This window comes from Rhinolophus hipposideros (genome assembly GCF_964194185.1).
Source record: "Rhinolophus hipposideros genome assembly, chromosome: 6".
In the NCBI taxonomy this organism is placed as follows: Eukaryota; Metazoa; Chordata; class Mammalia; order Chiroptera; family Rhinolophidae; genus Rhinolophus; species Rhinolophus hipposideros.
This window is the reverse complement of record NC_138052.1, coordinates 8133619-8146351: the sequence shown is the minus strand read 5'-3', so window position 1 is coordinate 8146351 and position 12733 is coordinate 8133619. Positions and strand designations below refer to the sequence as shown.

At 38.7% G+C, this 12733-nt stretch overlaps 1 protein-coding gene across 2 annotated transcripts in view; it reads right to left on the bottom strand.

Moving 5' to 3' along the window:
- Positions 1–12733, bottom strand: part of CLASP1 (cytoplasmic linker associated protein 1) — a 240411-nt gene that overhangs the window by 144060 nt on the left and 83618 nt on the right. For both annotated transcript variants that reach the window (XM_081051108.1, XM_081051107.1), the window contains exon 7: positions 10031–10128. In XM_081051108.1, coding sequence (XP_080907234.1) covers positions 10031–10128 — 98 coding nt within the window. The remainder of the gene's footprint in view (positions 1–10030; positions 10129–12733) is intronic.

Here is a 12733-nt window from a genome sequence, read left to right as displayed (position 1 = left end):
AATCTTTGTAAGAACAGGAAGTTTTCCATTGTTTTCCTATGTCCTATTTCCAGCTCCAACTCACCAGATGAAGACTAACAGCCTCACAACTTACAGTCGTCTGAAAACCAGCTGCCTTACAGCCCCTGGAAAGCGTTGAACATGTTTGCAGCTCAGTCAAAAAATCCCCGTTCCCAGAGAACTGTCATTATTTGACCTGTCTGGCATATCCTGAAACCCGCATGCACAGGGTTTGTCTTTATCTGACCTGATTCAGAGCATGCTCCGTGCAAGACTCTTTACCCTGAAGCCATGATCAAAAAGAATCAGGGACAACTGTTTGACATGGCAGCTGCCTGAGATGGCAATAAAAACTGGGACAAAGAAATGGACCAAAACGCTTACAAGGGAAAACTGGAGAATAAGATGTTCACAAGGAAATCTGAGAAGCTCCGACACGTTCCTGGGAAACCAGAAGGCACATGCCCAGGAAAGAGCCAAAAAGGCAATGCCTCATGTCTAGCTAACCTGGGAGCTCTGCACAAGCAGGCAATCAGGGGGACGCAGCGATGCAGAGACTGCCTGCCAAAAAACTAAGAGCATGCCCCAGTAGGCACAGAGGGCCCTTCAGCAATGGCTGGGAGACTTACTGGCTGAAAGCATTTAAGGGAATCTCCGTCCAATCATTAGCTGAACACTAAGCTAGCCGAGCAGAGACTTCAGTAGCCATACACAACAAAAACTACAGACTTGACAGAATTAGTTCAGGAAAGTCACTAAATAAGCAATGAGCAACAAAACAACAAACCTGGGAGGGGGAAAGAATATTTTAAATGACCAGCTCCAACAAAAAATTATGAAACATGTAGAAAAACAAGAAAACGCGGCCCACATACAAGAAAAGGAAATCAGTCAACAGGAACTATCCTTAGTGGCAGCCCAGATGTTAGACATAACTAGATGAACACTTGAAATCAAGTACTATAAATATGCTGTAAATAACTAAAGGAAAGTATAAGAACAATGTCTCACCAATAGAGAATATCAATAAAGAGACAGAACACATAAAAATCATATAGAAATTCGGGAAACGAAGAGTATAATAACTGAAATCAAAAATTCAGTAGAGGGACTCAACAGTGAATTTGAGCTGGGAGAAGAAAGAAGCAGTAAACTTGAACATTAGTCAACTGACAATACCATGTCTGAGAAACAGAAGGAAAAAAAATGAAAGATCCTACGAGGCTATCATCTTACAGTACCAACATAGCAACGTACATATAATGAGAATCCCAGGAGAGAAGAAAAGGACAGAAAGAATATATCAAGAAAAAAATGACCAAAAAACTTCCCTAATTTTATATAAAACATTAATTAGATTAATTCAAGAAGCTTAACAAATTCCAAATAGGATAAAGTTAACGAGATCCTACCTGGACACACGATAAGGACACTGTCAAAAGAAAAGACAAAGAAAATATTGAAAGCAACAACGGAGAAGCCACTCCTCATGTACAAGGATCCTCACTGAGATTAATAACTAATTTCTCATACAAACCAATGGAGGCCAGGCAGCAGTGAGCTGACATGTTTAAAGTCCTGAAATTTAAAATCTCAATCAAGAATTCTATATCCAACAAAATTATCCTCAAAGATGAAGTACAGAATCCTCTATGGACCAGACATTTGAGTCTTTACATGAAGCCATACTACCAATATAACAGTACAGACTGTAGTGGGAAAAATAAAGAATTTAAGACAGTCTTCAATAAAAAATAAGAGTCCTTCACACTGAAATGAAAGAACGCCATACAATGGCCCAAACCCACATAAAGATATAAAGAACACCAGTAAAAGTGACTATAAAGGTAAATGTAAAACATATATAAATATAAAAAATTGCATAAATGTACTTTTTTTGTTTATAAATCTTTTCTTGACTTACATGACTTAAAGGGATGTTGCGTAAAGCAGTAACTATAAAACTGTGCGCTGGCAAGCTTGTAAGGTACAAAGATGTAATCTGCATGACAAGAACAGCAAAAGACAGGAGGAGAGAAAACTGTGAAGGAATCAAGGTTTTAATATTGAAATTAATGGTAATTAATTCAAACCAGCTTGCTATAAGTTAAAATGTCAGTTGAAATCCCCAGAACAAACACTAAGAAGATAATTCCAAAAGAGAATAGCAAAAGAAAACAGCAAGAAAACTAAAATGGTGCACTAGAAAATACCTGTTTGATACAAAATAAGGCAATAATGGAGGAACCGAAAAATGAAAGTCATGGCATATAGAACACAAACAGCAAAACTGTAGAAATGAATTTTACCTTATCAGTACTACATTAAATAAAAACAAACACTGCAATGAAAAGGCAAAAATTGTCAGACTGAGTAAACAAGACCCAACTATATGCTACCTACGAGAGACTCACTTTAGATACAAAGACACAGAGGTTAAAAGTAAAAGGATGGAAAAAAAATATTCCATTCAAACTGTCCTTAAAGGAGACCTAGAGTGGTTATACTATTATCAGACAGTATAGATTTTAAGACCCAAATTGCTACCAGGGACAAAGAGACATTTTACAATGATAAAAGTATCAATGATCAGGAAGACATAACAAAGCACCTAAGAACAGAGTCCCCAAATATATGAAGCAAAAAGTCACAGAATTAAAAAAATAAATAGATAATTCAGCAGTATTAATTGGAGACTTCAATACTTCACCTTTCAATAATGGACAACAGAATACAGATTCTTGTCAAGTGCACAAGGAACATTCTCCAGTACAGAAGGACGACATGCGAGGCCACAAAACAAGCCTTAATAAATTTCAAAGAACTGAAACCACAGAACATAAAAAATTATGATACGTGACTACATACAGGATAAAATTAGAAATCAGTAACAAGTAGAAATGGGAAAGTCACAAATAATGTAGGAATTTAACGAAACACTCTTAATTAACAAATGGGTCAAACATGGAAACAAAAAAAGAAATCAGAAAACGGTTAAAATGAAAACACAAAATACCAAAACTTAAAGGATGAAGCTAAAGCAGTACTTACAGAAAAATATACAAGCATTAATGCCTACATCGAAACAGAATATCTCAAATCAAGAACCTATCACCTTAAAAGACTGAGGGAATAAAATGCAAAAACAAATCAAACCAAGCAAAAGGAAGAAATACAGACTAGAACAGAAATTTGTAAAATACAGAAAAACAAAAAACCAAAAGTTAGTTTTTTGAAAAGATCAATAAATTTGACAAACCTTTAGCTGGAATGACCAGAAATAAGATGACTCAAATTACTTAAATTGAAAGACAAAAGAAGATACATTACTATTGCTCTTACAAAATTAAAAAGGATTTACAAGAGAACACTATGAACTGCGTATCAAAAATTAGATAACCTAGACAAAATTCCTAAAATACCAAAATATCAAAACTGACTCAAAAAGAAACAAAATCTGAAGAGACTTATAACATGGGATTGAACTAGTAATCAAAACACATCCCTAAAGCAAAGGCCCAGATGGCTTTATATTTGGTGAATTCTAATAAATATTTAAAGAAGAATTAGTGCCAATCCTTCACAAACTCATAAAATATCAAGGGGAAACCACAGGTGGAGGAGGAGAGGAATAACAGAACTCTATACTTTCCAGTCAGTTTTTTCTATAAATCTAGAACTGCTCTAAAAACTAAAGTCTACTTACACACACACACACACACACACACACACACACACACACCCTAAAAAACATGAGGAGGGAACACTTTCCAACTCATTCTATGAGACTAGTATTACAATAGAACCAAAACCAGAAAAAGACATCACAATAAAAGTACAGACTATTATTCCTTATGAATCCTGAAGCATATAACAAGAGTTATACATCATGACCAAGTGGGATTTACCCCAGGAATGCAAGGCTGGTTTAATATCTGAAACTCAATTAATGTAATACAATATATCAATAGAATAAAAACAAAGTAACATAATCATCTCAATAGATTCAGAAAAAGTTTTGACAAAATCTAACAACCTCTCATGACAAAAACACTCAACAAACTAGAAACAGAATTACTTCAACCTCATAAAGGCATATACAAAAACACCCACAGGTAACATAATTAATGTTGAAAGACTGAAAGCTTTCCTCCTAATTTTTTGAAAGTCATTAGATTTCAAAAAAAATGAAAAGACATTCCATGTTCATGGATTGGAAGACAATATTGTTATGATGGCAATATTCCCAAGATTCATTACAGATTCAGCTCCTACCAAAATCCAAGCTGCCCTTTTGTGCAGAAATTTGTAAGTTCATCCTAAAATTAAAATGGACACACAAGGCACCCAGAACAGGCAAAACAATATTTAAAAGAACTTGGATTTCAAAATTTACTACAAAGCTACATTAATCAAGACAGTGTGGTAGTAATAGAAGGACAAGAATACAGATCAATGGAATCAAATTGAGATTACAGAATAAAATCCTTATATTAATGGTCAACAGATTTTCAACAAATGTCCCATTAAAAAAAAAAATCTATCAAGACCAAAACCACAAGATACCCATTAGGATGGCTATTATCAAAACAAAAACAAGAAAAAACAGAAAATAACAATTGTTGGCAAGGATGTACACTGCTGGTGGAATGCATTTTGGTGCGGTAGCTATGACAGTTCCTAAAAATATTAAACAGAGAATTACCATATGATCCAGCAATTTCACTTCTAGATATATACTCTAAAGAACTGAAGGCAGGAAACAAAAGATATTTGTACACCCATTTTCACAGCAGCATTATTCACAAGAGCCAAAATGTGGAAGCAACTCAAGCGTCCATCAACAGAAGAATGAATAAACAAAATTTGGTATATACATACAACAGAATTTTATTTGGCAATAAAAAAGAATGACTCATGCTACAACATGGTTGAATCTTGAAAACATTATTGTAAATGAAAAAAGTCAGCCAACAGAAGGCTACATTCTGTGTGATTTTATTTGCACGTGATGTCCAAAAAAGGCAAATCCATAGAATTAAAAAGTAGAGTAATAGTAATTGCCAGGGGCTGAAGGAAAAGAAGGAATGGAGAGTAACTGCTAATGGATATGGGATTTCTTTTGGAGGTGATCAGAATGTTCTAAAACTAGATAGTGGGACACACAACTTTGTGAATACACTAAAAACAACAGAACTGTCCACTTTAAAAAGTTAATGGTTAATTATGAAAATATGAAAATTACAGTTTATGAAATATTTCAAGAAGAAAGCCCTTATTTAAAAAAGAAAATAGAATGCTATAAAAATGGAACATACAGTGGACAAAAAAGAGAGCTTAGAAATTAAAACAAAAAAGGAAATATTTTTAAATCAAATACCCAATAGAATGGTTGGAAGATAAATTTGAGAAAAACTCTCAGAAGACAGGACAAAATTGTAAAGCTGTAAAATGGGAGAGAAAAATCAGAAAACTAGTCCAAGTGGTCACATAGTATAACTATCTACAAATATAGTTATGTTTTGAAAGAAACTTGCCCAATACAAGCGACATGAGATTCCAGATTGAAAGGCCCTCCACCTACACAGCACAACAGAAATAGTCTCACATAACACCCATCATCATAAAGTTTCAGATGAACACTGGAGACAAAGAGAATCAAAATTATCTACACAGGATGAAGAATCAGAATGACTTTGACCTTCTCAGAAGAAACACTGAAAGCTGGAACACAATGGATATTAGTTTTAACATTCTAGATGAAAATACTTCCAATCTAGATTTCTAAACCCTGACAAACTATCAATGTCAGGATAGAGTAATGATATTCTCAGACTCAAAAAAGTCTCAGACTCAAGAAAAGTCTCCACATCTTTTCTCAGAGAGCTATTGGAGGATATGCATAACTAAAATGAGAGAGAAAACCAAAAAAAAAAAAAAAGACATGGTCTCCAAAAAACAGCACCTGCAGAGACAGCAGAAGTGAAGCCCCAGGATGATGACAGAGAGAGATGTCAGGATGATAAAGGGAACAGGAGGCAGTGAAAGCGATCAGCCAGACTGAACACGCTCATGAGACGTTCACAGACTGTCAGGCAGACAGTCCTAGTACAGGGTAGTGTGTAACCAGCTACACAAATGAAAGTCAGATGGAGTATTAACCCAGGGAAAACAAAAGGTTCTGGGGGGGGGGGGGGGGAAGGCAGTCACAGTTCACCACAAATAGTGATTGGTGAATAGCATACACAGTCCTAATATAAACGAAATGTTGTCCTCATCACAATTAAAACACGACTGTATTTTGTGGATGAAATGACAAGCACACACGAGGGAGGGTACGAGGGAAGAGAGCTGAAATTCACCCTCCATAATGCGAAGCAAAATTCTTATAGTGACAAAAAACTAAGATACAGCAGTAGATACAAAAGAATCAATAAAAACAGCTCACTGTGTTTGCCTCTGAGGGAAAATAGCAGAAGGGGTGAGGAGTTGTCTTTTTCCAATGTATCTCATAAACCTAGTCAACTCTCTCCACATAAACAACTCTGACAGAAAACAAAATTAAATATGAGAGGAGATATCGCAGAGCACGTCTCTTACCCTTCTGCCCTGGGCCCTCTCCAGAACACTAAAGCTTTAGCAACTAAATTAAAAATAATGAAATTTCCATTTTTCCCCTAATAATACAATCATTAAGTAATAATGTCTAGTGAATGTTTATGCATTTTTATATAGGTTGAAATAGGAAAACAAATATTATGAGAGCTATACAAAACTGTTTACCAAATAGTGACAATGTATCAGATGACATGCATCAGCTCTATCTATAAATGAAATTATCTTCACTGTTTAAAGCAGCTGCTATTTCAGGAGCTTGGTTCCCAAATGATGGTACCAGAAAAAAATTGAACACCAGTGACCTGTCTTTTCTCTATAGCTTTGAAAACTAAAATATACCACAATGAATGAAAGCATTTTCTGAACTATCCAATGGGAGAACAGTGGATGTCAAAGCGTGCTGAAAGCACATCTATGAAAGTAAACCACAGAGGGAGGTTGCAGGAAGTCTCTTTACATTTTATTTAGTTGCCAAGTATGCCTCATCAACATCATACCCATAATTCCAGCTCCTCCAAAGTGAAGCTGATGAATGTACAAGTCTCTTTTCACAACTGTGAAATGAACAGAGAAAACTGCTGCTCCCACGACATTACTCTCATTATTTAAGTCATTTAGCTGATATTTAGGCATTTTTTTTTCGTATATTGCTTAGAGATCTTATCAAATACAGCGCTCACTCAGTGAACAAACTCAAAACAAGAGGTCGACATTTTTATTCCAGGACTAACTCCAAGCTTTAAAAAGCATTAAGCAAATTCTACAGTATTTTGTAAATCCTATGGAATCTTGTTTGCTAACCTGAAAAATCTGCTATGTTCACCTAATAAAAAATGTCTATAATGACGTAACAAAGGTCTAAACTATTCAAGCATTCCAGCCAGCCACGTGGAGCCACGAAGAGCAGACACTGCATTTCCCGAACAATGGTAGGATTTTTTAAGTTGTTCCACATGATCACATCTCCTGACAAAATAAAGGCAAGAGCCTCTGACTCTCACAGTGCTGCATCAGGTATCACCTTTTAACAAACACAAGAAAAGTGAAGTTTCAGCTTCTTCCACTAGAGCAGATTTTAAAGACCCCTCAGCCTCGAGCTCCACGCACGTGTATGCCGTGTTTTACAACAATGGCTGTGAAGCCTGTCCCGTGGGTCTGTTTTGCTGGGACTCCCTTCTCCATTTGGTTCAGAACTTCGGGAAAGGATTTTAAGTAACATGAGGTAGCAGAAACCCCATTCCTATTCACAAAGCCCCAAGTTCCTCTGTAGTTTTTTAAATATTATTTTTAAAAAGGAGAGCGGTAGTAGAAAGAACACATGAAACACATGACTGGGAGTCTGGAAGAGAAGGTCCTAGCCCCAGCTCGGGCACTAACTGCCTCTGGGACCGTACGTAAATCACCCTCTGGATTGAGGGTCCCCCAGACCACCCCTCCATTTAACGATTGTCTAGGACGACTCTCAGGACTCAGCATATAGCCATACAGCTATGACTGTTATAGTAAAAGAACACACAAAAAATCCAAAAAATCAGCAAAGGGAAAAGCTGTGTGAAGTCCAGAGGAACCAGGCACGAGCTTCCTAAAGTCCCCACTGGTGAAGTCACGCAGGATGCAGTTAATCCCCCAGCAACAGGGTGTGACAATGTGTGAAAAGTTGTCTGCTCATTAGTCTCAGAGCCTGGCTTTTTCCTGGGGCTGGTCAGCAGACAGCCACTGCCTGGCACTTACCAGAAGGAAAGCAGGTGTGCAGCGTAACACCTGCACGGCGCTCACTCTGGGAAAGGTGGGAAATCGTCCCAAACCCAACTTTCCAGACACCAGCCTAGGGCCAACTTTGCAAGCAGGCTTTTCCAGACAGCAGCAGCATCAGGCCTGCTATTTAACTCTTTTCTGTACTGACCTCTCTAGATGTCAGTTTCACCATGTCATTTCCCCACATCTATTCACTCATTATGGCAACACCCAAACATGACACAGGAACCCCACTGTGGAACATGGCCCGTTCTCAGCCGAGGGCTGCCATGAGCTGCATGGCACAGTGGGACCCTCCTGGGAGCAGAAAGATTTCACTGTTCAAGGCCTGTTTTCCCAACAATGATGGTGACGTCATCATCAATCAGCCCTCTCCTTCCAGCCCCTGCTCCCCCTGTTCACCCAGGTCCTCCAATATTCCCAAGAGAGTATTTGGTAGTTTTGTCTGTAAGTTTCTCTCCTCAAGACCAGAAGGCTGAGGTTGATGAAACACAGAAGAAAAAATAAATTCTATGCTCAGAGATCACCTTTTGTAAATCACATGAAAAGTAGTTCAATTCCCCCTCGTTATCTTGTACACAGCACAGGGGCCGTGGTGATAGCCTCACTGGGGTCAGATATCACCATCAACCACAAACATGTGTAGCTCTCCACTCCGCTGCTCGAGGAACCCCCACATTATGGAGAGATCCCCACTTCGGTCATATTCAACTGAGGGGCAGCAAGAAACATGACTCCTGCATATTTCAATGTTCCAGCCCATATCTAGATGATCCGTAAACACTTTTGGAAAACGAAGAAAAGAAAATTAAAGAGCGAGTCAGAGAGCAGGGCTCCCATCTTAGCTCTGACTCTGACTCGCTGTGTCATCTCTCAAGTCACTTCATGTCTCTGGGCCTCTGCTTTCCCACGGCCACAACGACAGGCTCTGACATGCTGCTCCATGAGTCCAATCCATGCCTAACTTCCCAGGGTTTTCACACTGCTTTCTCCCCTTAAAGGAATGGGGTGGGGCAAAGGCTTTAGAATTCACGTGGTGTAAGGGTTCTGCATCATGGCTCAGATTACAGATATCTAATTGTTCATTACTTTTTAGATTCTGCCTACGACAGACACATCTGTGTCCTCACGTTGTCTTGATCTGATGAGATGCGAATCCCCTTGCGGGGGCTTCTACACACCGAGACTGGTACTACCAAACAAATAAGTACCATTTCAGAGATGTTTTCCAGAATTATTATTTATATACTTCTATTCAAACTCATTTGAGAAAGGCTTCATTCATTCAAACAAATATATTCTAAACAAATATATTCATAGCATACTAGGTGCTATGTGTATGCAAGATGTAGAACCACATGAAGCAAAAGAATGCTGAATTTTTCAACCAACTGGTTTTAAATATACTTCTAAAATCAGCTCGTGGCCTGAGCCCTGGCGCGATGTGTGGGTGAGAGAGGCTCACTCCTGAGGAAGTGGAATGGGAGGGGCCCTGACAGACGACTGTATGATCTGGAAAGACAGCCAGCCACCACACCACTAACCATATATTCTTTGAAAAAAATTACCCCAACAAAGTAAGTAGTACAAACCAAAATGTTAAATGAGAAAGAAGAGAGTGGAAAAAGGAGAAGAAAGGAAAAACGTCTGAACTCACCGGGACTGTGGCAATCCTTTTTTACTGAGATCTGCCCTCACACGTTCTCCTACATGTCTGTAAATCTCCACTAAGCTGTTTATTGCTGCATCTCGGACCTGGATGTAAAAGAAGAGATCTTACAGCTGCTCTGTGTCATTCCACAGGACTTCCTGCTGGGTCACAACAGGCTATACACCACCCCAAGTTTAGCACCAATTTACTGAGACAACTGTGAATACAATGCCTTCTGGATGCTTGCCTACAGAAAGCCACAGTGAACAGTGTTGACTCTACGGGTACAATTCCAAGGGGTAGAAAAACTGTAGGTCCCATGGCTATATACATGTTCAACTCCATAACCCTTAGCTTTTTTTCATTCCTTATGATGATGTCAGGACTCTAGAATTTTCAGGGCATCTTTCCCAATTAGAAAACACTACAAATAAATGAACTGTACTGAAAATAAAACACCATGCAAAGTATTCTGGATTTAGGTCAAACTAACACTTAGGGAGCAACAAAAAATTGGTGGTACAGGCTACACAGAGCCTCGTATTCAAGCTCATTAAAAAAAAAAAAAAAAAAAAAAAAAAAAAAAAAAAAAAAGACCTCATCAGCCTAAAAAGGAAATGGGAAGAAGTCCATAAATTCTACATTTAACATGGGGCAGGGTGTAATAAACATCATATAAGAGTACAAAGAGCTCATACAGTTTAGGGGAGGGAACAAGCACTCCAGAGGATACCAAGAACTGTTTTATGGAAGAGGAAGGAACCATTTAAAATGGGCTTAAAAGGACCACATTTTATCAGGAAAAGATGGAATGAGACAGATTCCAAACAAGGCACAGCCTGTGTAAAGGTGTGGAAGCAGACCTGAGAAACATATGCCTCAGGAGAAGCAAGGAAGCAGCCTGGCCAAACACAATACAAACTAAGCAAGCAGCAACAAATAAGGTTCAAGAGACAGAATAGATTTAAAAAAACAAAAACTTGGTGAAATATGAATATCGATTGTGTATCAAACATTACCACTGTACCAATGTCATATTTCTTGAATGTGAAAATGACTTGTGGTTATGTTAAGAAAATATCCTTGTTATTAGGAGATATATACCAAAGCGTTTAGGAGTAAAAATATCATCTGTAAGATCTTTCAAATGGTTCAGGGACAAAAGGGCATTTCTGTGTACGTGTGTGTACATACATAGAGATATAAAACTAATGTGACAAAATGTTTACTGGCAAATATGGGTGTTCGCTATAGTACTCTTTCAATTTTTACAGAGGTTTAAAATTTTGCAAATAAAAAGGTGGGAGGGAAAACTTTCTTTAATAAACAATGTAACCAAGGCCAGCCTGCTGAAGATGTAGAGAAGAAGAGATATGTATTTAATACAGTGGGCAAAGATAAGGGAACAACATGATTTTAGATTTGGACTCAAGCAATGAAATCCAAGTAGCAGAATAAAGGACAGAGGAAAGAAGTAGGGGCACAAACAGTAATTTACAATCTGAATATTAGAGGCTACCCTTTAATTTAACAGTATTATATGACAGGTAAGTTTACTTATATTTTTCCCCCTTATGGTGGAAACAGGCAAATCCTAGGCTGCATTATCTTCTTACCCAAAACCTCATGCTGTGGACTGAACTGTGTCCCCTTACACTTCATATGTTGAAGCCCTAACCCCCAGTGTGGCTAGATTCAAAGACAGGGCCCATACAAAGATAATTAAGGTTAGATGAGGTCCTAAGACTGGGACTCTGAGACAACAGAATCGGTGTCTTTATAGGAAAAGAACCAGAGTTCGCTTCGTCCTCCCCACGCGCACAAAGAGGGCCTGTGACCCCTCAGCCAGAGGGCAGCCGTCTGTCAGCACAAAGTGAATCCTCAGCAGAACCAGAACCCAACTGACCTGCCGGCTCCCTCATCCAGACTTCCAGTCTCCAGAACTGTCAGAACGTAACTTTCTTTTGTTTAAGCCACTAGGTCTATGGTATTTTATTATGGCAGCTCGAGCTGACTAATACAGATTCTCTATTTGTTTTGGGAAATAAATAATTTCTGATGTTAGAAACCATTTTTATATGGAAACATACATACATTACAAAAGCAATCAATGCCACTGTTCTGCAGCTCAGTAACAAGTGCATCGCCTTTGCTTGATTCCTAGTGATGATACTCGCTCAGAGCCAATCACACTGGGTGACCACCTTAAAGAGCAAGCGACAGCCTGGCCATGACTGGGAAAGTCTGGGCAATGCGGGGTTTAAGAGGCGTGGTGGGCAAACTACTGGCCTTACTGTCCAAGGAGACCCGGGTACCTGCTCGGCCATTTAGTTGTTGTGTAACCTGGGACAAAATACTTTAACTGTTTTAGCCTCAATTTCCTCCTCTGTAAGGTGAAAGATATCTTGAGGGCTAAAAGAAATAATGGATTCATTCAATAAGTGTTTGACAGCCTGCTAGGTGCTAAACTGCAGTGTCTACACAACTCGGGCAGGGAAGTGGTAGGTGGAGCAGGGTGGGGGTGCAGTGATAAGTGGCCCTGGCACAGGATGCCGCTGGCAGAGACAGAGGAGAAAACGCGGAGGTTCAAGTAAACAGGCCACCACTGTTACTCGGCCATGGGGGAATACAGGTCCAGCTCTGCCACATTTTCTAACCTTTTGAGGAAACTCAGAGATGCAAATCTCCCATGTAAAATCACCCACTCTC